The sequence below is a fragment of the Dama dama genome, chromosome 31, assembly GCF_033118175.1.
Source record: "Dama dama isolate Ldn47 chromosome 31, ASM3311817v1, whole genome shotgun sequence".
NCBI classification, from domain to species: domain Eukaryota; kingdom Metazoa; phylum Chordata; class Mammalia; order Artiodactyla; family Cervidae; genus Dama; species Dama dama.
Window position 1 is genome coordinate 7,065,693 of NC_083711.1, and position 24,940 is coordinate 7,090,632.

The 24,940-nt window shown below is 39.9% G+C and overlaps 1 protein-coding gene across 2 annotated transcripts in view; it reads right to left on the reverse strand.

Moving 5' to 3' along the window:
* The window catches only part of LOC133050098 (cyclin-Y-like protein 1), a 35,303-nt gene extending 12,039 nt beyond the window's left edge, over positions 1-23,264 (reverse strand). The window contains exons 1-5 of one of the 2 annotated variants that reach the window (XM_061134222.1): positions 22,884-23,264; positions 12,127-12,201; positions 10,317-10,351; positions 4,877-4,977; positions 1,689-1,724 (exon numbers count right to left, since the gene is read on the reverse strand). In XM_061134222.1, the coding sequence (XP_060990205.1) occupies positions 1,689-1,724; positions 4,877-4,977; positions 10,317-10,351; positions 12,127-12,201; positions 22,884-23,109 (473 nt within the window). In that variant the 5' untranslated portion in view covers positions 23,110-23,264. The remainder of the gene's footprint in view (positions 1-1,688; positions 1,725-4,876; positions 4,978-10,316; positions 10,352-12,126; positions 12,202-22,883) is intronic. The other variant, XM_061134223.1, reaches the window with a different exon arrangement.
* Between the last annotated feature and the right edge of the window lie 1,676 nt (positions 23,265-24,940).

Consider the following 24,940-nt stretch of genomic DNA (forward strand, 5'->3'; position numbering starts at 1 on the left):
TCTTTTAAATAGTTTGAGTTAAAAATTTTAATTGTCTTTTAAGAGAGACCAGGCTTTTTCTTTTAAATTCCACCACACTACTACACTGTGCCCATTTAAACAGCAGTTCTGCAAATGTGGTCTATAGGCCTCTGGGAATCTCCCCTGGCCCCTCTTCAGAAATCCTGTAAGTCCAAGAGGTCAAAACTTTTTTTATAAGAATACCAAGACATCACCTGCCTCTACACTGTTTGACACTTAACTATGATGGTATAAAAGCAAAAGTGGGTAAAATTGCTCATTTCTGAGTGTGAATCAAGGCAGTGGTATGAAACTAAATTAGAAGTCATTCACTTATTCCTGGCCAAATGAATGTAAAAAATCTGCTTCACTTAAGAACATCCATGATGAAAGAGTAAACATTAAGTGTTCTCAAACCTGTACTCTTCTTCCTCATACTCTGAGTAAGCGGAAAGGATGCATTAAGCACTTGCATGGACTGAAACATGGCCGTGCCAAGGAAGAGCACTTGTAACTCACCGGGAACCATGTCACTTTTCCCCTAGAACATATTTAAACCACTTTTTTCATGAAACACCAACTGACAGTCATTTTTTCAAAAATGAACAAAGTGAGCCTGTCACTTCAAAGAAAACTCTAAACTATTTGTTGCCAATGATAAAATTCAAACCATCAAGCTAAAAATATTAGGATTTTTGGAAAATTTGTACCTTCCAGTGTGTTATTTATGGTGAGCTTGATTTATCAATACTTAAAGACTTTTCCGATAAGACTGGTAGTGATACTAACAACAGTGAGTTTTTGACGCTGTCTGAAGACAAGTGAACCAATACTTGGCAAATGACAATGTATAATATTATAAAATCATGTACAGATAAAAAGGTCCACTCAGTATGCATGACAGATCAACGGGCATTAATTTAACATAGTATCTACCTCAAGTTCACTGATAATGACTTGGAACTCCATCTTAACTAATTTAATAAACTGGCACATGTGGATTTTGGGGACAGTATCAAAGAATATGCCCAATTATCTCAAGGCTTTAAAAATTCACCTTTTCCCAACTATATGTCTGCATGTAGCTGGATCTTCATATTGCTTCTTCAAAGCAAATGACTGAAGACAATGTTGACATGAGAATCAACTGTCTCCTATTAATGAGATACTATCCTCTCCACTATTTTGTTGTGGAAAATGGTTATTTTTCATTAAAAAAATGACTTATGTTAAACACTGGGGTCCCCAGTCAGATGGTGATCTCATCCCTCAGGAGACAGTTTTCCTGTCCTAATGTGGAGAGAAGCAGAACACCTTACTTGCACCTACAGAGCAGAGGCCGGGGTGCTGCTAAATACTCTGCGACACACAGGGTGGCACCCCACACCAAAGCCTCATCCAGCTCAAAACTTCAGCAGTGCTAAGGAAAGCCTGTTTTAACATACAGTGGATTTAATTTTTTAAATTTTAAATTTCAATTTCTAATACAGTAAATATCCATATAAACCACATAAAACTTAAAGAATTAAGAGTCCCAAAATAAAAATAAATGATTCACTTCAATACTGTAATGAAAGCACTCTAACAGTAAAAGCTTACTCTAATACTGTCTATTGTTATTAACACTAAACTTGATACTGTGTAAATTAATTAGCTGGAATAACAAGACAGGTTTTAAAAGAGCTCACCTGTTCTTTATGTGGTAATATATTGCTAAGATCACACTGTGGAGGGAAAAAAAATATTGTAACAAGTGGTTTTTATCACATTAGGCCTGAAGACATTTTAAAGGGTTGGCAGAGAGGTAAGACCATCCAGATGCCCAGTGGCCCCCACACACCCTAATTCAGAGCAGTACCCATAGGTGGTATCCCCCATGTTTTAGGTTCTTTGGCTTTTAGCAAAATTAGGAGACCCAAAATATAGATGTGCTCTTAGAAGACATGTTTGGGTTGATTATTATAATATATAAATTACTATATATGTCCCCGGTCATTTGTCCTTCTGTGCAAAGAATCTTTCATCCCATACAAGTTACATCATCTATCCACATGGTTAAATTTAAGCCATACAGATTTTGTGTGTGTGGCTTTTTGTTAGGCACTGCATTTCAGTTGATTCCGTTCGGTATTCCCCCTAAAACATCTATTTTCCATTATTTCTCTAAAAGTAAGTAATACGAATACTCCATATCAAATAAAACGGATTTAAAATCACTTTCACACATAATTATTAGAAAATTTAATAGCAAAATTTTATAGTCACAAAATTGATGATAGGCCTAGTTATCCTGAAATAAGCACTGCTAATAAGGCAGCACAATACAGCACAGTACACTATTAATGACAGGTATTTCCACATTATTTTAAATAAGGTATTAACTAACCAACAGGTACAAGTCCTCAGATAGTTTTTACATTACTATAGCCCTAAGTTATTCACAGATGCTGTGTATTAGGCAATTAAGGGGTTCTCTGATTAAGTTATTTGCTTCCCTTTGTTCTCAGTATCTAAAATGAAACTCAAAATAATAGAGAGAAGGCAAACCTGAATTTTGTAACTCGTCTATAGAATCTTAGCATTTGCAGAAAGGCCTGTAACACTGTTAGCATCAAAGATGGATACTTCTATAGTGCTTCAAAGTTTCTTCAAATTGATTTTAAAGTCACAGAATTAAAAGTTACATGATAAAAAGGGCAACTGGACCTAATATGATACTTAACCCATTTTACAAATAAGAGAATCAAGGCTTAAAATTGACTTACTCAAGGTCCCACCAATTATCAGAAGTAGTTCTCTTTCTCCTACCCTCAAAGCAGAGAGTGGTTCCCAAGGTCAGCTGCACACTGGATTACCCGGGACGCTTTAAACACTGCCTGGCTTCTGCTTCAAAATGTTCTGATTTAACTGCATTAGGTACGACCTGGGCAACAGGATTGTATTTAAAGCTCCCCAGGGGACTGCAACGTGCAGCCAAGTCTAGGAATGAATGAGTCAGGGTTAAGATCAGAATCTCTCAGGATGCTTTTGTCTATGAAATCATGCCTCACACATCATTCCTCAGCTCGTCAAAAGGGGTTTGTGTGTGAGAGAAAGAGACACAGGGACAGAGAGGCAGATAGACCCACAGACTGTGTCTTGAGGGCAGGGAGGAAAGGTGGGATTCATGTATGTGTTCAGAGACATACATCTTGAAAAAGTTGCGTAAGTGATTCTAGTAAGGCTCACCTACCCCAAATGAAAACTAATCCCATCGTATTTTTCAAAATCATTCCTAAAAGCCAATTTGCCCTATTAATTTTCTCAGTAAACCTTTATTTCATCAATAATGAATGTGAATGGTCATTTTTAAAACTTAATGAGAAAAAAATTTACTGTATTTCCAAACACTAAGACTAGGTTGAGAATAAAAAGCATGAAACCTACTTGTCTGAGCAAGGTTAATCTTTAAAACTACTTCTGAATTATATACTGGAACATCAGGCTCTTCTGAATTCAAAAGAAGCTGTGAGTCTAGCCACAGTGAGAGCAGTTTTTAACCCACAGATTTAGAGTCTTGGCTGAATAAAAACATTCAGTGATTATGAGAGAAGTGCCAAAACTCAGGACTTTAAAGAGCAATGGGGCTCAGTTTTTGTTGAAATACGATTTGACTGAAACTAATATTATAAGAAAGTTACATTATTATGATTGTGAACTGGTTGTTTTTAATTAAAGTTAGAAGTTACTGATCATTTAAATAGCTAACAAATAAAAAGCCTTGCACATTAAAAATTAAATTAAATTCATAAGCTAATTATATTTTTAAGACAGAAAAGTAAAATTAATGATAAGGATACTAATATTTTCAAGTAGCATTTCCCAAACTGTTCTGGAAAGTCAACATTCATATGCTAAGAAGACATTAGCTAATGTTCCATGGACAACCCCAAGGGAGGTAGGAAGCTCTGCATCCTGTCTGGTTTTTAATTCTCTCTCTTAAATAAACTTGAACATTCCCATGATTAGGGCGTTTTGGACTGTGCATCTCCAATTGTGGACTATGAGGGGCTTCCAGAAGTTGAGGAATAGTTTTCATCATCGTAACACTGTTCGTGTCTTCTTAAGTATAAGCCTGGCCACAGCCTTCTTTCTGAAACTTCATCTCTTTTTTTGTTCTCTGCTTTGATTGATACAGTGTGTTAGAGATACACATATATAAACAAAAATTAAAAAAAAAACAAAAACAAAAATTAAAAGTGTCTATTAAGTTAAAATCTCAGTTGAACAAATTTCATCTATGGAGAAATTAAGCTTGAGAGTATGCCCCTTAAAACGGTTTTGATATATTTTCCCCCTCTTTGGGGGAGAGGAAGGAGAAGTAAAATTTCCTACAGAAATACTACAGGAAAAAAATGCACAGTGGGATAAATCTGACCAAGTCCAGTTAAATTTAACTGCAGATTCACTTCGGTGCCAGTAGGGGACAAGCTGTTCCTTCTTCTAATGGTAGCTTCCAAACTAGTCTACATAGTTGTAGGACTCTCCCAACTCATAAAGAAATAATTTTTTTCTAGAAACATACAATAAACAGGTACCTCTGTTTCTCATTATGTTCAACATTGTCTTAACAATAGAAATGAATCAAATGAGGTTTACATTTTTCCTGGGATTTCTCACTTGCTAACTGACTTTCCCTTCTATCATGTACTCTAGGATTAACATGGAAACGGAAGACTCATATTGAGAGGTCCTTGAAACCAACATAGAGTTGACACCAGTTTCTTAACCTGATCACTGAAAAGGACAAACCAAAGGAATGAAATTATGTATGGCGAGGATGCTTTCAGCATGAACGGGGTCTGCCACTCAGCCTTGGCAACCTAGCTGTACTCACCATTTTATTGTGGTTCTAAGATTAGGCTGGCTGACTGTGCTGTCATCTAGAAATACGGTTGGGCATGAGCTATACTTTTTAGTAAGCTGCCCTGAAGGTACCTGAAGGGGAAGGGAGATAGGAGAAAATGTCACAGTAAGTTAAACCTATAAAAGTGTGTTTTTTCCCTGGTTAAAATGTCCAGCGATAAAGCATTAAGATTTTCCTTATACTCCATGAACTGCTGAGTGTTGCATCACGGGCAGCTCCATGGGAAACCTCTGTACTCTAACTTCCACAGGCAAGATCTGAGAAATGTGGTATCAACTGCTGCTCTTGAAAAAGGACCCACAAATGAACCTGGAAAGCACCTGTTATAAATTGCCTTTATAGTAATGAGAAAGCTTTTAGTAAGACTTCAGTGTTTCTTCCTTAAGCAATGAAATGCAGCGGAGATTTCTATTTCTATTCATTTACTACAATTAAATGCAATGCTTTATATAATATCGATGTGAGAGCATTTCATTGCAGTAAATGAACGCCAATCATAAATGTATTAGTTTGGGAGACAGTGTGAGGAAACAAGCGTTTTTGAATCAGAGGCTGGGCATGCCAGGGCTGCTCTATCACTAGTGACCTGAAGGCCATAGATCTCTTTGAGCCTCAGCTTCCTTATCTGGAGGATGAAAGGGTATAGCTTTAAGATTCTCTCACAGCCAAGAAACAGACAAAGCAGCTCTGAGAATTTCACGGTTAAGTAAGACTGCCACTATATTACACAAGGGAGAGCCTCAGAGAATACTTTCCACTCATCTCACAGTTTTATTAATTCTACTCTACATGTTATCTGCCACTCATCATGCCACTCTGCTGCCTTGCGCATGCTGCTCTCTGCCTGCAGTGGCTTCTTCCTCCTCCTTGTCCCAGCAAGCTTGACCCCATCGACCTCCAGCAAACCTCAGCCAGCAGCCACACCACCAAACTTCTACCTTTCTGCACACTTACACCTCGGTTTCACCACCTGTTACATGGTCTCAACTGCTTGCCTGGTATCCCCCTCCTAAGTAAGCAAGCAAGCTCCTCCAGGTGACAGATTCTTACTGCTCCTCCTCCAGCTGCTGAGGACAGAATCTGGGACAAATTAGGAATCAAGAAGCATTTGACCAATTATTTAAGATCGATTACAACTGGAAGGTAAATCATGCTAATGATACACATTCAAACTATCTGCAGTGGTGCTGGGTAGGTGACAAAGAGCTTTGTCAGACCCTCTAGAGAGTAAGCTATCTTTAAAACACTTTAGAGTATCCACTTATTTGTGAAGAGCCCAAAACACAGCCATAGTCAAATACTAAAACAGCCTGAACTATGTGAGGACAATTCTCTTCCTTTAAGTAAAGGCCAATAATCAAATCCCAGTCACTGTCAGTAGCTCTGAGTAATAGCATTCTTTAATACCACACAACACAAACAGTTTTAACACTTGGTTTTCTTGGTTTTTGTTTACTAATTCAGATGAGCCTTCCTTCCTTCTATTAAAATAAAGTAGTTTTCACCACGCTGTCACACTCTATCCGTGTCCTCCACAAACGCATCAAAGGTGAAACAAGGAGAAAATCTAGTCAATGTTTTTTTTAAATACAGAGCATTTAAATAAACATTGCCAGTAGCCAATAATAAGAACTATCCAAATGGGTGTATAAGCCACCGTTTTGCTTGTTTCAGGTATTTTATGGCAAGGCCACTTACTCCTTATTAACAAAAAGTTCTACACATAACATACCTGAAAAGTACCACTATTTGGAAGAATTTCTCCTTCAAGCTAGAAATGATTTCAACTGAAACTCATATATTCCTTAAGCCATCTGGTTAATGTGTAATTTTAGAATCTCAAAAGAGACATAGCATGAAAACTGTTCATTCAAACAGTTGCATTCTAAATGAAGTTATCTTTTAAAAGGTCACCACTATTAAGAGTATGACACATTACACACAGTAAAAGTCAGTTCTGACTATAAAATCTATCTATGAGGGGAATAAAAATAGTAAGAAAATGCACCAAAATATAGACTAGTTTGTAGAGCTTTGGCTTTGGGTAACATTTGTCCCGTTTTTCTCTATTAAAACTTTTTCTTTATTATGAATTATATCTGTTTATCTTTGGAAATATTAGTGCTGAAACGTTTAAGAAGTTTCATCAGACGTAGCCCTACAGACTATGGGTGCTCATTTAGTCTATCAGTAACCTACAGACTACTGGCTAGATCCTACCAAAGAAATAGTGAACACTTCTCCAGGCCTACTCCTGAAGCGATTCAAACTTCTGGCATCTACTATTCACTAAAGGATGGCAGAATTAAAGCCTCTGAGCAAAGCCTGGATGTGTTAGCTGCCAACAGGTTACTTTCCCCTCATCTCACTTTAAAATTTAAGGTAACTGTCCTTTATGATTAAAGCCTTATCATCACTGGCTCAAACCCTCAATAAACTACACTGACAAAGATTAATGATATAAAATGCAAATACAAAAATCAAACAGCAGAACCCACTCACTGATAGTTTAATGTTCAATGAAGAAGAGTATTTACCTTCATTCAGAGCTAAGGACAGAACAGATGGACTTCTACAATCTTTACAAGAAGGGAAAAGGCTTACTTAGTAGACTTCAGGTTTAATGGCAAAGACTAGAAAATCATCATACTGGAAGACTAATAAGTAACAATCTCCCCCAAAACTTATCATTAAAAGTCAAGCACCTTTTGAAATTCTGCCTCCACCCAAGTGAATCTTCCCATCCTGCCTACTGCCTGAGTTTAACCCATCAAAAAAATTAAGCAGAAATTCACTTTTTTCTTCCCCTTTCCACAAGCTTTAGATGTGTTTATTAATAATTATTAAGACTTTAACTTAAAATTTTGTAATATTCTATGCATTAGCCTGGGGCTTCCCTGGTGGCTCAGTGGGCGAAGAATCCACCTGCCAATGCAGGAGACGCAGGTTTGATCCCTCAATCAGGAAGATCCCCTGAAGAAGGAAATAGCAACCCACTCCAGTATTCTTGCCTGGAAAAGTCCATGAACAGGGGAGCCTGGTGGGATACAGTCCCTGGGGTCGCAGAAGAGTCATGTCTGACTTAGCAACAAAACAACAAGAAGTGCATTAGGGTAAACTACTCCATCCACATTACTGCACATTAATGGACAACGTGGCAGGATGAGTAGTTTGAACAGGATTCTTAATCAAGGCCCTAGTAGAAATGTACAGTATTTTAATTGTAGGTATAATAGAAAGTATTGTCTGAATCACTATCATTAACTATACTGAATCAAAACTTTTAAACTCAGAATTTACATTCAAAGTATAAATCCAACTTTGAGTGGACCAACCACAAATCTACTTCTTTTCCCACCTTCTTTCAGAGATATCATCTCATTAGAATTAAAAGTATTTTTTTAAAAAAGCTGTACCCAAGACAGGATAAACTGCAGATGATTTTTGATGTTTGAAAGATGAAAAATGAGATAAAGGAGTAGTAACTGACATGGCATAACAGAGGAAGCACAACCTTGGAACTACAGAGTGACTGGGCCAGGAACAACAAAACCAATCTGGCTTACAGAACCCAAGGCAGGTTCAAAATTCAGAGACGTGGTCGCCAAATCCGTGCAGTGAGGTCTATCAGTTAGCAAAGTGATGCTTCCAATTAGATCTTAACAGACAGCGAGGGACCATCACATGTTTGAGGGAAACCTCCAAGAAGTCACAGATCAAAGCAGGGAGAAGGAACTGATGGGAATGATAAAAATCCAGGAGCAAATAAAAACTTAAAAAAAAATCTTCAACATCTACAGAAAGATGAGAAATTGCATCAGTGAAAAAAAGAATGAAAGGATGGAAGAGAACTCTAAAAAATAAGGTAGACAAAACAATATATTCAATAGAAGGATTACAGCAGAGTCAAGGAAACCTCCATGAAGTAGGACAAGAAGACAAAATGGAAAACAGAAGGGGAAAAAAATCTGTGCAGAAATATTGCTCTAAAATTTTCAACATCTAACAGGAATCCAAAAGAAAAAAATAGAAAATACCAAAGCAGCACACAAAAAAATTCACTAGAAGAAAAGATGTTCTGCATGTTTAAATGCCCCAATAGCGTGACAAGGTCTATATCAAACCATGTTATGAAATTTCAAAACCCCACAAAGACAGAGGGTACTACAAGGTTCCACAGGAGGAAGGAATGGAGCAAAGACTAACTTGGTAATATACAATGTATCAAATTCAATAGATTTAAGAGCAGAACTGTAAATGAGAAGACAAGAGGGAAATGTCTCTAAAACTGCAAAAATTAGTTTCGACCTAGAATTCTACACTTTATCAAACAGAAGGAGTTTCACAGAGGCTAGGTCTTTATAAAATTTTTGCTCATGTGCCTTTTTCCAGGATAACGTGCTCCAGTAAAACAAGACAGAGGGAAACAGAATCTAGGACATAGGGGATCCAACACGAGAGAGCAGTGATGTGAGATCCCAGGTGACTTCACACAGATATCCCAGGAAAACAGGCACAGAGCCAGTCCAGGAATCATTAGTATGTAGGGGGTAGGAAGACAAAAGGTTGGCGAAGAGTGTCTCCAAGAAGAAATGGAACAGATATGGTTTTGTGGATGGTAAATATTTTTGATAGGCATGTGACAAATGTTACAACATTTGGGGGAAAAAAATAGCTGTTAGAAAACAGGCAAGTGAATATAGTCAGGAAATTAATTCCACAGAAAAAAAATGAAGAATGTGAAAACAGGGAGACTGGCCAGGGAGCTACTCAACTATGCTGGGCTGTGTGAGATCATGTTTGCTAGAAAAAGCAGAACTGGATTATCCTGAGAAGTGTGGAAGTGCTCAGATTTCATTAACATTGAAGAAGAAGAATGAAAGGTGCGTAAGGAGGTGGCACAGAGAACTACATGGCTCAGCAATGAACAACACTTGCTTAGTCATAATAATGTAAACAGGGATTCCGATTTAATAAAAACTGATGCGTGTAAAGGGAACAGAAGGAGGGAAATAAAATCACGGTGGACGAGGAAGTTACGCTTTCACCTGTTGTGCCAAGAAGTCAATGGACGGCGCTAAAAATTAAATTACCTATTACACTTTTATTACTTTGGTTAAAAACTAAGATAAAAAATTTAAGGCAAAAGAATTTAAGGTAGATCTTCATGCTATAACCATATTATTGAAATTTAACTTAAATGTCAGGACCCTTAAAAAAAAAAAGGGTACTACTAAGTCAAAAACCTTTCTGAATATACTTGATAATTAGGAACTAGAGATTCAGAAATTTTATAAATAAGAGGTTAATGCTAACAGTATTGGATCCATCATACTTTTTAGGAATCATGGCAGACATGCTTTTAATTAATCAAACTATTGATTTCTTAACTTTTCAACTATTTACTTACATGGTTTAAATGGTTGCTCTTCCTCTTTTCTCGCACTAAGAATAAAAAAAAAAATTAACTGATGAATTCTGATAAAACTGCCATAGAAAAATAAGTCACTAATTATCTGATGGATTACCAATATACACAATGAGTTAAAATTTCATTCTGTTTTTTAAAATAATTTCCAACAAAATATATAATTTAAACCACCCAGCAAAATGAATCCTATAAATAATATCTAAAAACTTAGTTTTACTATTTGACTAATACTAACAGATACTCTGTATTAGGTACAAATCAAAGACTCTCCATTTACAAAAGAAAAGGACAAAGCAAATTAGGCCAGGTGAGATATTTAGCTAATAAAATTTACCAGCTGCACAGTATGTAGTATTTTCTAGTTCTACATGTACTTTAGTCACCAGGATTAACAGATGACAACTCCAAGTTCCAGTTTCTGGTCAAGCACCCGTGTCTCTGGAAGCATCCTGAACCACTTATTGGTCACCTATTCAAACACCCAACTTAAAAAATACAGGTTCTTTACACACTGGAAAGTAATCTATGAATTTTAACATACGTGCTGACCTCACTGAACATACATCGACAGCACATAGAACTGTTTTGCTCCAACAAAGGCCAGAAGAATATAAGCTCAAAGAGGGTCTTAGGCCACACACTTTCCCATGGCATCACAAGCACGAATTCCTTTAGACTGAGGAGAGACAGGGGCATTGGAGAGTGTGTCTTTTACTCTCTCCACCGTCTCTCTACAGTGTGAGCAGCTCATGAGTCTGGAAAAGACTGAGAAATACAGTAATCCTAACTAAAAATAATTGCCTCAAGGCAAAGTACACACACTTTAAGAACATGCAAACTAGAAACCCCAGGCGCTCCCAGGTTGGAGAACATGTGGTACACTCCGGGCCCTGCCCCATGCCTGGCCCTCTTCCATCTGGCTGTTCCTGAGACAGACCCTTTGATAAAAACCAGTAATCTAATGAAAATAAAAGAGGAAAAGAACCCTCTATTTTTTACTGTGCTGCATTACTTCAAATATTATAGAACGTTCACTTCTGGTATTCCTGCTCTCATAAACAACCGAAAAACCTGATCATATATGGCTTTTTAGCAAATGAACTAGGATTTAACATATATTAAGGAAGACAAGCAGGCAAGACAAGCAGGAGTGCAAAAACTTCTGATTCTCATCTTAAAACAAGCAGGACACTAGAAATTTACACAAGGTTTCCCATACTGAGGATAACCTTCTGGAAAATCCCATATGGCAGGCACATTGGTCTGATTACCCTGACCCAGCACTACATCAGGATGAAAGAACTTTTAAAAGAACTTAAAAATTCACATGAATCTGGATGTGAGAGAGGTTCACCCGGTTGAGCACTGTGCAAAATGGTGCTGAAATCCCAAGCCTCGACTCCCATACATAAAAACTGATTATGCAAACCTAACTGTGACCTAAACCGTATCATTCATCTTTAACTCATGTGCTCTTGGAGCGAAAGGAAAAGGACAAAGTAGCATGGAAAAACAGACCACAACTAAACCATGTGGCAAGCTGACTGCGGATAAAGAAATAGCAAAGTGTATAAACAGATGGTCTAAGTGTTTCTCCTCATTAAAACAGTGACACCTAAATGAAAAATGTATCATCACATATTAAAATAAAACATCACATATTAAAGTATTATCACATATGAAAACAAAAAATTTCAACCATTCTAAGTGCTTTTCTGTATCTTCCTGTAATACACAAAACAAAAACAGTTTTCAATCTTTTTCTCAGGGGGGGAAAACACTGTCTTACCGTCCGTTTGAGATTTGCTCAGGAAAATTGTGCTTGCCCTTGGGTGGTCAGAAGGGTTTGATTCCAAAGCTAAGTCTGCAGAGGAAAAAGAGAAAAAGGTGTGACAATTTAGTTGAGTAGAAAAAGACATGACTTTTAAAACAGCTACACGCTGATTTTAATCAAGTTTAATAGTCTTAAGAAGAGCGTTTAGCAATGACAAGAAGGAAACTGTAGTAAAGGCAACAAGACAAAAATTCTATTGGGAAACAGAAAAATTGTAGAAATTCTCCATATATGTGGAATAAAACCAGGGCTATGTCTTAGGCTTTTTTTTTTTAACTTGCACCTAATCTATGCCACTTTTAGGCGAATCATGTATGTGATTCCCCTCCTACGTATTGATTAAAAATTCAGTCACCTCTCTTTAAGCTGATATTACTAGCACATTTCAGGAAGTCTCAAGAAGCAAGTTATGCTGTAGTCAATTACTATCAGATACCAGCTCAATCAATCAAATATGCTATAACCAAATGAGCTGCTTTTGGCAAACGTTCTTCAGACAATCTAATGGCTAATTCCAACTACACTCAACAAACAAACTCATTTAGTTGGCTGCCGTTTATCTAGGGGCTATTCATCATGGCAGATTTAAGAGGATTACATAAGAGTTCAATGTTCTGATCCATAGGAACACTTCCAGGATAGTGAGTTTTAACTTTGCCCTCTATTTCCAAAGCTAAACTCTCACTTCTTCCTTTCATGCTGCATGATTAATAGAGGGCTTCAGTAAGAGTACTTCCTGGAGCACATCAAAGGGCTGCTTGAAAAAAATTTTGCCCATACCTACATAAAAAAGGTGGGTCTGCTGGCAGTTCACCTTGCACCAAGGTGGGACAGTCTTCTATTTAGGCAGAAATATCAAGCAAGCACAAGCTGCCATGCTGGACAGTAAGGTTGTTGTTTAAAACAAACCTAAAAGCCCTGTGGGCAGTTACTTAGTGAAGTCCACCTCAAACCAATTAAACAATCTTTTAAGAAACTGGACCAAGAGTTTTAAAGAGCAACAGTTAAGGCAGCATTTCCCAAACCACATAATAATTGGCCTATTTTTAAAGGCGACTTTGGTGGTCAACGTGACTTACACATTATCGCTGAGAATCAAAAGAATATATACACTGAGATATTAAAAACTAACCAGGTGTTCCCCATCCCGTATGGCAAAAACTACTACAATATTGTAAAGTAATTAGCCTCCAACTAATAAAAATAAATGAAAAAATAAATAAATAAAAACTAACCAGTCCCACAGTGAATTCTGTCTGACCCAGCATTTCACAAATGTTATCTACCTAGAATCCTTTTCTTCCCCAAAGAAAGAATTTTGCATGAACAGTAATTTGGGACTTCCTGGTTTAATGGGAATTTAATTGTTACTGCCAGCACTAGAAATTTACATAGCTAAACCGACTGCTTTGTTCTTCGTGAAAATTCCTTCACTGCATTTGGAGTTTATTAAGCTGGTTTTGGAGAAAATATTCTACTCAACAGTTTTATGTAAAAGACCCATAAAATTATTTTAAAGTTTTCTCCCCCCTACAGATTTGAAAAGTGGGACACTGGGAAAATAAATTATTTCAGTTATACACAAAGTTGACAGGCACAGACTTTCAACCTAAGGCTTCTGAAAGGATTCATGACTACTTACCTGTACCAGAAAGTAAACAGACTACACTGGAATCTAAAAAATAAACAGAAATGCTTGCAAAGTAGCCATATTTTTCATCAGGGTTTATGGAATGGTAAAATTTAACAAGAGTCAATGGAAGTCCAGGAAAAATAAGTGTCAGGATCAAAGAGAAGCAAGCTTTAACACACACACACACACACACACACACACACACACAGGGTGTGTTACAGGTATGCTATGATGTGCTACTACGGATCTATATACAGAAAGCAAGAAGGCTGGGATAAAAGAAATGACAACACGCAGGAAAAAAGTAAACTTGCCCAAGTGATCAGAAAAGAGCTGGCACTCCCCCTACCCTACCCTAGAGGTTTCAAGGGTGGGCACATGACCCAGAACTGACTGATAGATCACAGCTTTCCTGGAACTTCCCAAGAAGCAGAAGAAGGCAGAGGGGTGCCCTAGGACCCTTAGCTAGTCTGGGGCTGCTGGACACTCCTCTTGCCATCATGAGGGGAAAGAAAGGCTTTTCAGGAGAGATCAACAGAGGACAGCAGAACTGAGATAGGCTGCGAGGTCATTGAACTCCTGGGTCAAGTACTGCTTAATTTACTCATTCAACTCCAGTTATATAAAAGTCAATATATATATACTTTTTAATTTAAGCTATTCTGAGACATTTTCTCAAACTTGCAACTGAAAGAGACCTGGTTAACCAGCAGTACTGATGATCACAATGAAGGTGGGGAAAGCTAAAAGTCACTTGTTCATTCCTTTAACAAATGTCATGAACAAAAATTTGCATGAGCCAAAATGACCCTATTTAAAAATTAACCCACAGACTTACAACCCTTACTTTTAGTTGTTTTCCTTATACATTAGAAAAAGCTCTAATTAGTGTATAATTTATGTCTTCTTGTTACTAACAACCCTTCTACATCTGACTGTTGCATATTTACTGTTTAATGAATACACAACAGCCCATCAAGCGTTATTCCTGTGCTGGACTTAGCCAATCCCCTATTGCTGGGGTTTAGGTACTTACAACATTCTATTCTTTGATGAGGAAACTTTTCATCTATTGTTATACAGCTTTTTAAATAAATAATGGTTTTATCTCCTTAGCAGAGATCTTCAAAAGTGGGATATCTAAGCCAAAAGGTTAGATCATTTTCATGGCTCAAGGTACAGGGCTAAACTGCTTCCTGAAGAAGGTGGGGCCACATTAATGTATAATACTACCAATCATGACAGTTTTAGTTCCGACCCCTACTCTGTACAGTTGGGCGGGGGGGGTGTCTTACTAATATAAATAAGGAACAGCACTGTAGATCTAATCTGTATTTCCTTCGATTACACAGTTTTTACTACTTTCCCATAATTATCAGCATCATTTCCACTTTGGTGAGCTGCCTATCATTCATACATACTAAACATACCAGGGCCTTACTGCTGTCAATTTGCATGAGGTTTTCAGAAAATATTAATCTTCTGTTTACAGCCCATATAACAATTTTCTATACAACTTGCACTTTTTGCCAGTGAAAACTACATCACTATTTTATAATAGACTTGACAGGTAAGCCATTAGACAGTAAACTCACACATACACACAATATTTCTGCACACTCCATTAACTGTTTTGCCAAGAGTCTAAGGAGACGATGAAAAAAATGTACCGTACTCTTCACTGTCACAAAGGAAAGACTGTCAACTCTGAACCAAAGCATTACCACCCACACCTCCCCTCATCCCCTCTCCCACAAGCACACACAGTAATGTTAGAGGTATTTTGAGAAATTACTGTGCATTTTATATGTGAATTCTTCCTAAAATTACTTCTCTAGCAATCTTTAAGAATGTTTTAACCCAGGAGAAATACTCTTGAGCTTATGATTAGGGGTTATCATTAAAGTTATATTTTAAGACCCATTACTTTTATATTACCAATTTAAATTGCAACTTATTTGACAGCATGATACTTATGTGGAAAAAGGATGACTAAAAAAATTTAAGTTCGGGTCTTAATATAAACACTCCCAGGAGGAAACCTGTAAAATACCAGGTCACTGAACATTACTTTTCCTCCAACCTAACATTCTATCAATCGTGAGATCCATCTCAATTGCAGATGTTAAAAATATGAAAATAAAGGCAACTTAGGACAAACAAGATGCATTACTGAAGCCTAAAAGTGTTAAAATTATGCTGTCAAACTGTCAATAAATGATTTTTCCCTGTCAAAATATCAGAGAGAGGGTAGTGACCAAGAAATCATCTGACAGGAGGAGACTAATGCCAACATACTGACTTCAGTTCAGTGCAGTTCAGGCGAGTCCGACTCTTTGCGACCCCATGAATCGCAGCATGCCAGGCCTCCCTGTCCATCACCAACTCCCGGAGTCCACCCAAACCCATGTCCATTGTGCCGGTGATTCCATCCAACCATCTCATCCTCTGTCGTCCCCTTCTCTGCCTGCCCTCAATCTTTCCCAGCATCAGGGTCTTTTCAAATGAGTCAGCTCTCTGCATCAGGTGGCCAGAGTATTAGAGTTTCACCTTCAACATCAGTCCTTCCAATGAACATCCAGGACTCATCTCCTTTAGGATGGACTGGTTGGGTCTCCTTGCAGTTCAAGGGACTCTCAGGAGTCTCCTCCAACACCACAGTTCAAAAGCATCAATTCTTTGGCACTCAGCTTTCTGTATAGTCCAACTCTCACATCCATACATGACCAGTGAAAAACCATGGCCTTGACTAGATGGACCTTTGTTGGCAAAGTAATGTCTCTGCTTTTTAGTATGCTGTCTAGGTTGGTCATAACTTTTCTTCTAAGGAGCAAGCGTCTTTTAATTTCATGGCTGCAGTCACCATCCGCAGTGATTTTGGAGCCCAGAAAAATAAAGTCAGCCACTGTTTCCACATCTATTTGCCATGAAGTGATGGGACTGTATGCAATGATCTTAGTTTTCTGAATGTTGAGCTTTAAGCCAACTTTTTCACTCTCCTCTTTCACTTTCACCTTCATCAAGAGGCTCTTTAGTTCTTCTTCACTTCATATATTGCAACTAAACAGGACTGTCAGCATTTTCTGGGCCAACTTCTGGGCTCCAGTTTACTTAAAGGTTTACTCCATTTACTGAACTGCCCTATCACCACTAGTACTACAGTACATTAGTTTTATGGCTAATAATACATTTCATGTCTTACAGTCAGCCGGTGATTTCATCTGAGTCCACACTTGACACCCTAGCCAAGCGGTTCCTGCCAGCAGATGCTGACCTGGGCTGTCTCACCGGAGGGCACACAGCATGCTCCTGCAACCCCCTCAACTGACCTGCTTCCCCAGTTTCTGACCAACCTGGCTTCCAAACTGCTTCTCAGCTTGCCTCTAACTTGGTTCTCAGTCCTGCCTTACCTTAATCCTCAATCAAATGCTGTAATGATGATGACCAAGAGATGATATCCAGGTAAGTATACCTGGCTTTATGTATTTCTAAAGAGTACTTAGCTCGGGCTTCTTGGACTTTTAAGAACCTTTCTGGGTTGCAAGCTACGGTGATTTCATTTCACATCATACAATGTTACTGTTTTAACTCTTCAAGTTTTATTACTTTAATATCCTAAAAATAAACAATTTTTCTAAAAGGGGCGAGAAAAAAGGTAGTATTTCAAAGCAGAGCACAAAATGACATCAATACATTCTATCCCTATATGTCATGTATATGGAATTTACAGTCCTGATCTATCAAGGTTTTAAAAATGAGTAAAACCTTGGACAATTCTATACCTCAGAGAAGAATCCCTACACTGCCTAACTCAGAACATGATAAGAATCAAATGAAATTCAAGAGCAATCCATACACTATAGCTTCACTGAGTTACACAAGCCCCTTCACCATGACAAGGCTGCAATCCATGAGGGGATATACTATATAAAGCATAATAAATGACACATCACAGCTTTCACAAATTAACTCAAAAGCCAAAAGTGAACATTTAGCATTTCATAGGAAAATTGATGTCCACTTATCACCCTCAGCCAAATAACATCTTAAATAGATAGTGCTTTGTTGTTGTTCAGTCACTAACTTGTGTCTGACTTTGCAACTCCATGGACTGCAGCACGCCAGGCTTCCCAGTCCTACACGATTCTGTTTGTGCAAACTCATGTCATTGAGTCAGGCCACCCACTAAAGGAAAGAGGATAAGAGTACCCAAGGGCAAGCATTTCTCCTAGTGTTCTTCCTTTTTCTTCTTTAATAAGCAAATACATATCCTTTCTCCTGCTTCTGTCATGGAGATTAGTGTATATTTTCTCCCCATTTTTTTTCAGGTTAACATCCCCTGCAGATGAAGTCATTAACAGTGGAGAGAGCTCCTTCACAGCTCCCTAATTCTTCAGTGTCTGGATGTGCTAGTTTACCAGTCCCTTACTGGACATCTGAATTATTTCCAGTATTTTGCTACTGAAGATAATGCAACATATGCAGCCTATACCTTCAGAATAAATTCCTTTAGTAGGATCTCTGGATTAAGTGAGACTGTGCAAACTTCCCCTTCAAGGGTTGACCAATTTCCCATTTTTACCAGCAATATATGAATGGAACTTTCTTCAGTATCACCAAAGAATTCAGTGCCAAGTTTCTGAATTTTCTCCCAACCCAAGCTACAGTCGTTGTATTTTCATTTCTCTTGTGTGTGAGGATATGCTTAAAAGCCATCTGCATTTCTTTTTCTGTGACTTATCCCATTCATATTGTTGTTAGCCTACTTTTAGATTCACTCAGTTTCTTCAAGTCAGCCTGTTTTAGGCCCTTATTAATGTTGCTTTTTTGTTCAAACCACTGTTGGCTCTCAGCTGAGTGACTACACCAGCCTCCTAACTTGTCTCCCTGCTTCATTCTGCCCCTGCCCACGTTAGAGTAGCTCGTCTGATCTCCCTCCCCTCTCCCCACGTCTCCTTCCCCTTCTTTAAGAATTATCACCATTCCCTTGCATATAACCTTTCAATGGTTTCCCATTACAATTAGACTAAAATCCGTATTTTTTCTTGTCAAGGTCTACTAGACACAAGGCCTTAACCCCCTGATATTCCTCCTGGCATTCTTTCACTCAGCTGCAGCCACCCTCTTTCTGTCCTCTGCCTACACCGAGCATATTTCCTTCTGAGGACCTCACAAGGCTCCCCCTCACTCCTAGGATGCTCACTGTCACTTAAGGAGACCACCCCCAGTAACACTGCCCCCTCCCCAGTCCGTGACCATCATTTTCTTTCTTCTCAGTGTCTCGCTACTTGACATTATTCCTGTGTCAACGGGCCCCAGGTACTTCTAGGAAGTAAAGACCAGAGTTAGGGTTTGGGTTTTGTCAGTATAACCTCTGTTTGTCCTGCCCCTAAATTGTGCCCAATAATCATCCATTTCAGTGTGCCCCAAATCATTTATGCTTCTCCCAATTTTCCTTCATCATCTAAGATTTCTTCTAATGCTGTCCTTTGATGTGTCTGTCACCCAACACCAGCATTAATTTCAGATCTCTTCGAGTGGTAGTTTAGTTACTCAGACTCAAAGACACCGACAGGTTACCAAGACCCACAAAAACCTAAGAGAGGAAATCTACTGTTCAGTGAAAAATCAATGGTAACTTCAATTTGGGGAAAGAACATTTAATGTTAAAATACCTTAACTACAAAATGACTCACCCTATGAATTTAATTAAGTCGTAAGACAAAGCCACAAGACCAGAATTCTACAGGGAAGTAGGATACATCACTTTTTATGTCTGTGCCCAGATTAAAGCAATATGATGAAATTATAAAAGACAACCATAAAGGGTGGGTAAATGAATGATGCTCCAACCATTAAACAGGTGGTAAAAAGCAGACTGCACAGCTACATGCAGCTGCGTGGAAATACATCCTGGAGCACGCTTCAGGTGTCAGCGCGGTTCCAGGAGCTTCCCGTCTTCACTTTACAAGAGAAAGTCACAACGTGGCACACAAAGAACAATCTCATACAATAAACACAACATTCTGTTTATTTGTATACAAAAGGTTCAGGAAGAACCAACACCAAAATATTAGTGAAAATTCTGGATATTCTGAGTATGAGTGAATGACTTTTTAGTATTTTGCAAATCTTTTACCTCAAATGTTTACTGTTATCAAAAAAGTAAAAAAAAAAAGTGTTTATAATAGCTACTGAAAGGAGGAAAAACCTGTTGCTCAGAGGTTTTCCCCCATTACGTTGTCAATTCCTTCCCTACCCACTCCTTGGAGGATGGAAGGAAGGAATCACCTGAGAGAGCAGCTTGCACCAGAGAATGAGCAAAGGTCCTGAGAGGAGAATATAAAGGCCGTTTGAAAAGCTGATGCATAGTAGTAAAATCAGGTAACAGGACCTCAGCACCTTATTTTCTATTATTGACACGAACATCAGCTACATTGGATACACTGCGAAAGGCAAGATAGCGACGAAATTCTTTTGAGTCTATCTGATATTTATACTAGGTTCTTAGGAGTTAACTGAAACAGCTTGAAGAAACCATGTTCTTCTCAAAGGTTTCCGAAAAAAACACACACAGCATCATTTATGTTTGGTTTTGTCTAAGTAACCAAATAATTCTTCATTGCAGAAAAGCCAAAATGTTTTATATCAATGCAGGTATTTCTCAGTTTCCAGGGAAACTGATATAAAATTGTCTGAAATAAAAACATTAAGAGCAAACTTCCAATGTGCTTGCACTTTACATTCGTGTTCTGACCTCCTATCTATGGAAACTTAACAATAGGCAAATGCTGAAATTGAGGTTTCTCTCATCACTTTATTGAATGCCAAAAAAGAGAGACAAATTTAAGTAAAATTTTAACAATCATGTCAAACATAAAAAGGTAAATTCTGTGCTCATGAACTCTCTTTTTCTAGTTCCCGACTCAGCACTCCCCCTCACTAAATGCTTCGTACCTTACCTGCCCGCTTACCAGTTTCTCCTAATGTCCCCTCTGTCCAGGGCATTCTCGGCTTCAATTCGAGTCAGAAGAACAAACTCTTTAAAATATACCAACACGTTTACCTGACTGGTAAATTGAGGCTATTTCACGACTTCTTTTATTCCTATCCATTGTAATAAATGTACAGACACAGAATGGAGAGGTATGTGTTGCTTCTGAGTTGTGAACAATAAACTCAAATGGAAATAACCAAACTGAAGTTGAGTTAGGCCTATCTTATGGATAAATTATAAAATAAAAAGTGCATTCCAAACTTTTTTTTAAGCACCCAACAACTGAATTTGGTGTATCTACCATTCTCAAGTCTGTCTCTTCTGTTCAGTAGCTATGTTACAGAGTTATTTCAGGGCTCTAAGTCTTGGCTTCTTCATTGGCATCACAGGGAGAATATTCACAGGCCTTATTTATAGATGGAAGGGTCAGCTGAAATACACCCGAAAATACGTTGTAAATCGTAAAAGAATCATACAGAAGTCCAACTTTGGTCTCCATACACTAGCCTACTACTGTTTTTTAACATCACTTAGAGGCTTACCTTATAGCAACAAGCTGAGCAGTTTTCACAGGTATGCACAAGCTTTGTTTTTAAAGCTACAGTTAATTCACATAATTTGTTCTTTCACAGTATCTGACTATTCTGAAAAGGGAGTACTTTCCACTTACAAAGCCATGTCCATCATATGGGTGAGTTCACAGGCTTACCTATCCTAACTTTGAAAGAAATTAAGTAAACCCAAATAAAATTTAAATAGAAGAGCTATAAGACATATCCTCTATGAAATAAAGAAATACTCTCTGGCATTTAAATGAAACAAGTGGGCCAGTGGGGCTTTAACATCTTCACGGCACAATGTTTTCTACTTTAAAGAACACAGTCTTTATTAATGAGCCACAGTGTTATCCAGAATCTTTTTTTTTAAAAACCTAGAGCCGTCCAGTTTCAAAATTCTAGAGGAAAAAAAAAAAATCAAACATTTCCTCTCCTCTCTCTCCTCTTCTCCATGACAACCCACCCCCACCCCCAGCCACTTCGTCTTCAGAATTTTCCCTGAACACTATAAAAGTTGAATAGGATTCCACCGGCAGGAGGGGGTTGGAAGGAGAGGTAGCCATGGAGACAACTTTCCTGCAGGATCTGCCATCTTAACTGCCAAATCTTTGTATTACAAATTAAAGTCTGAATTTCTTTTTTCTCCTTTGAAACTTTTGACCAACAGTCTCAGGAACCACCCCCAATCCTCCCTTAGAAGAGGCAACATGCAAGTGAAGTTGGTTAAAGCTGGGGAGCTGAAGACATTTTTGTGTCAAAGTGGGAATCTTAACCAGAGCTCCCTGGGATCGTCTTTGGGTAAAAACAACAACAACAACAAAACTATTCCCTGCAGCCGTTGCAGTAACGTTTCACACCGTTCAGTTATTTTAAGACCCCCTCTAACCTTTTTCTTTCTTATCGTTTTCAGATTATAGTTAGAATAAGGTCGCTTCAATCAGGACAACTCTAGACAGTATATTACTTAACGCCACACTAATTCTGTCGATATCAGTTTTGATTTTAAATAACAAACCCTAAAATCTGTCTTAATTGTCCCGAGTATCAACTATCCTAACGAGTGGAAGTGTATCTAGATCCTTACCTCGTTCCTTCTCTTAGGTACCATCTGAAGAGGTAAGGATAGGAAGATGGGATGGATATCGCCGAAGTTGGGAGTATTTAAGTTTTCATTGAGAAACGAGAGAATACATCAGAAAGTCTTTACAAAGTCCCACGAGATGTTAAATAGAATCACGAACAGGAGCCACAGACTTGAGGGTCTTGGGTCGGGTTGCGAAAAGGGAATGGGGAAGAATTGGCCGTTCGGGTAGAGAAGAGGGAGAAAGACTGGCCGGACGCGACGGAGAAAGAATAAGGGGTGGGGACGCCAGGCAGGGCCAGCCTCCGTCCTTGGTGCCCAGCCCCGAGAGAGCCAACTCCAGGCAGGAAGGAGCCCTAGGCGGCGGCTCCCTCCCGGGGGACCTGGGGGTCGGCGGAGGCCAGAGGTAAGCCCGAGAGCAGACGGCGCCGGCCGCTTCCTTACCTTCGGGCATCTCCCGGTCGCTGATGTGCTGCAGGTGGTGGCCTTCACCCGCTCGGAAATCCAACTCGGTGGGTTCCACGGCAGCCGGCGCCGGTGCTACGGCCACCGCGTCTCCGGCCGCCGCCTCGTAGACCTCAGACTCGTAGTCTGGCTCCGCCGGCCCCGCGCGCCGGCCCAGCTTGGGGCTGGCACTGGGGGACACGCAACAGGTCAGCGTGTTCCCCATGGGGCGCCTCCGCTCCTCGCCGCCGTCGCCTCCGCTCGGCCCCGGACTCCGCCAAGCTCAGACCGCCCCCTCCCCCAACAATGGCGCGGCGGGCACCGGCGGGCACCGGGCTATGCCGGGGCTGCGCCGCACATGCAGACGCGGCCTCGCCTGCCTCCCTCCTGTCCGCCCCGCCGCCGGGCCCGGGGCCGGCCGCAGCCGCGCTGTCTCGCCGCCGCCGCCTCCCCGGAGTCAACCAGTCTGTGAAGGCGGCGACCAGCGCGGCTTATTTAAAATGGGTGGGGACCCGACGAGCGCTGAGACGCGCAGCCACTGCCGGGAGAGAGCGCGGTCGGAGCTCCTCCTCCTTCCGCCGCCGCCTCCCGACTGAATGCCGCTCGCCTGGCTGGCCCTTGCCAACCGGAACGCGTCCTTCGGGCACCTGGTTACCGCGGACCAATCACACACAGAGTTTCCTCCCAGCGCCCGCTTCAGAGAGCAGGCACGTGACTCACGATGCCCCGCCCCCACCCCGCGACTGCTCCGCCCCTCGAGTGGCGCGCCCCGGACTCCTGTTTCCATTCCTCGTGCGGCGCTCGGAGCTTTCCGGTCCTTCGAGAAGCATTGCGGGAGTTTGTGAATCGAAGCTAGAGAGCCAGTGGACTCTGTAGAAGGCTTGTTAGTAAAGAGTCAGTTCCGTTAAGCAACTCGGTTTCACCGGGTCTGACAGCTGACTCATTTGATGCATTCCTCAACGAACTTGGTTACACCCGAATTGTTGACAGTTTTTTGTAACTAAATGCTCCTCTCGAACGGACTACGAAAGAGTGTTAGTTTCCGCCTTCAGTTTAACCATAGCAATGCCCCGGGTCCTCAATAAAGAGCTGTGTCCGTGTCTTGAATGAGACTCGAGGACGCGTCACCCCCCGCTTCCTCATCGGTAAATTAGGGACCGAACGCCTCCCTCCCAACTCTGAAACGCTGGGATTCAGCCACTCGATTTTCTCGCTGTTTCTCTCTTCCACGGCACGAGTCTCCAGGTTTCCCTACTTTCACCGGTCACATAAAGCATAAAGCACGATTTTCTCATACAAAACTGAAGAGTCGCAAAGTGAAGTACCACGGTTTTGATTTAATGAAGGTGATGGTAAAGAGATGTTCCCAAGGTCACATGATTGCTCAGGGGTATGGCCAGGATTTGGTCTCCGATTGTTTGGATCCGCAAAGGCACCTAATTGTGATCATAAGAAAATAAAGGTAGAAGTCAAGTTTGATTAGAAGTGGCATAGGATTTTCTCTAAGGGAGAACAATTTTTTGAAGTGGATTTTAAAATTCTTTCCCTTCGTTCAACATTGGTTAGTCCCTCCCACTTTCTAGGCACTGTGTTCCTGCAGTAGCCCTGCCCTCGATGAGCTCCGTCAGGCACAAGAGAAAACAAAGGCTTAGAAAGTCCAGTTGTCTGAGGTCACTCACACTGCTGCCAAGTACTTGAACCTGAAATTCAAACCTAGATCTGTCTAACCCCAAAGTAGGTTCTGGGGTAAAGAGCTTGATTTTTTTTTCCCCCCCAGAAACATGAAAGCCTTTGAATGTTGTGACGTTAAGGAGTCACAATCAGGTGGTTTCTAGTGAGGTCACTCAGGACAATAAGGAGGATTGATGGGAGAAACAAGAGCAATGAAGAGACTTTATATTCATCTAAGAGCGGAGTGAGAGTTTAAACTGAAGGCAGTGGCAGATACTGGTGTGGTGGGAAGGGATTTGAGGTCATTTGGTGACTAGATACGGAGCAAGAGGGGGAAAAGAGAGGTAAAAATGGCTGCTAGGGTTCTGACTTAGGGAACTAGGGAG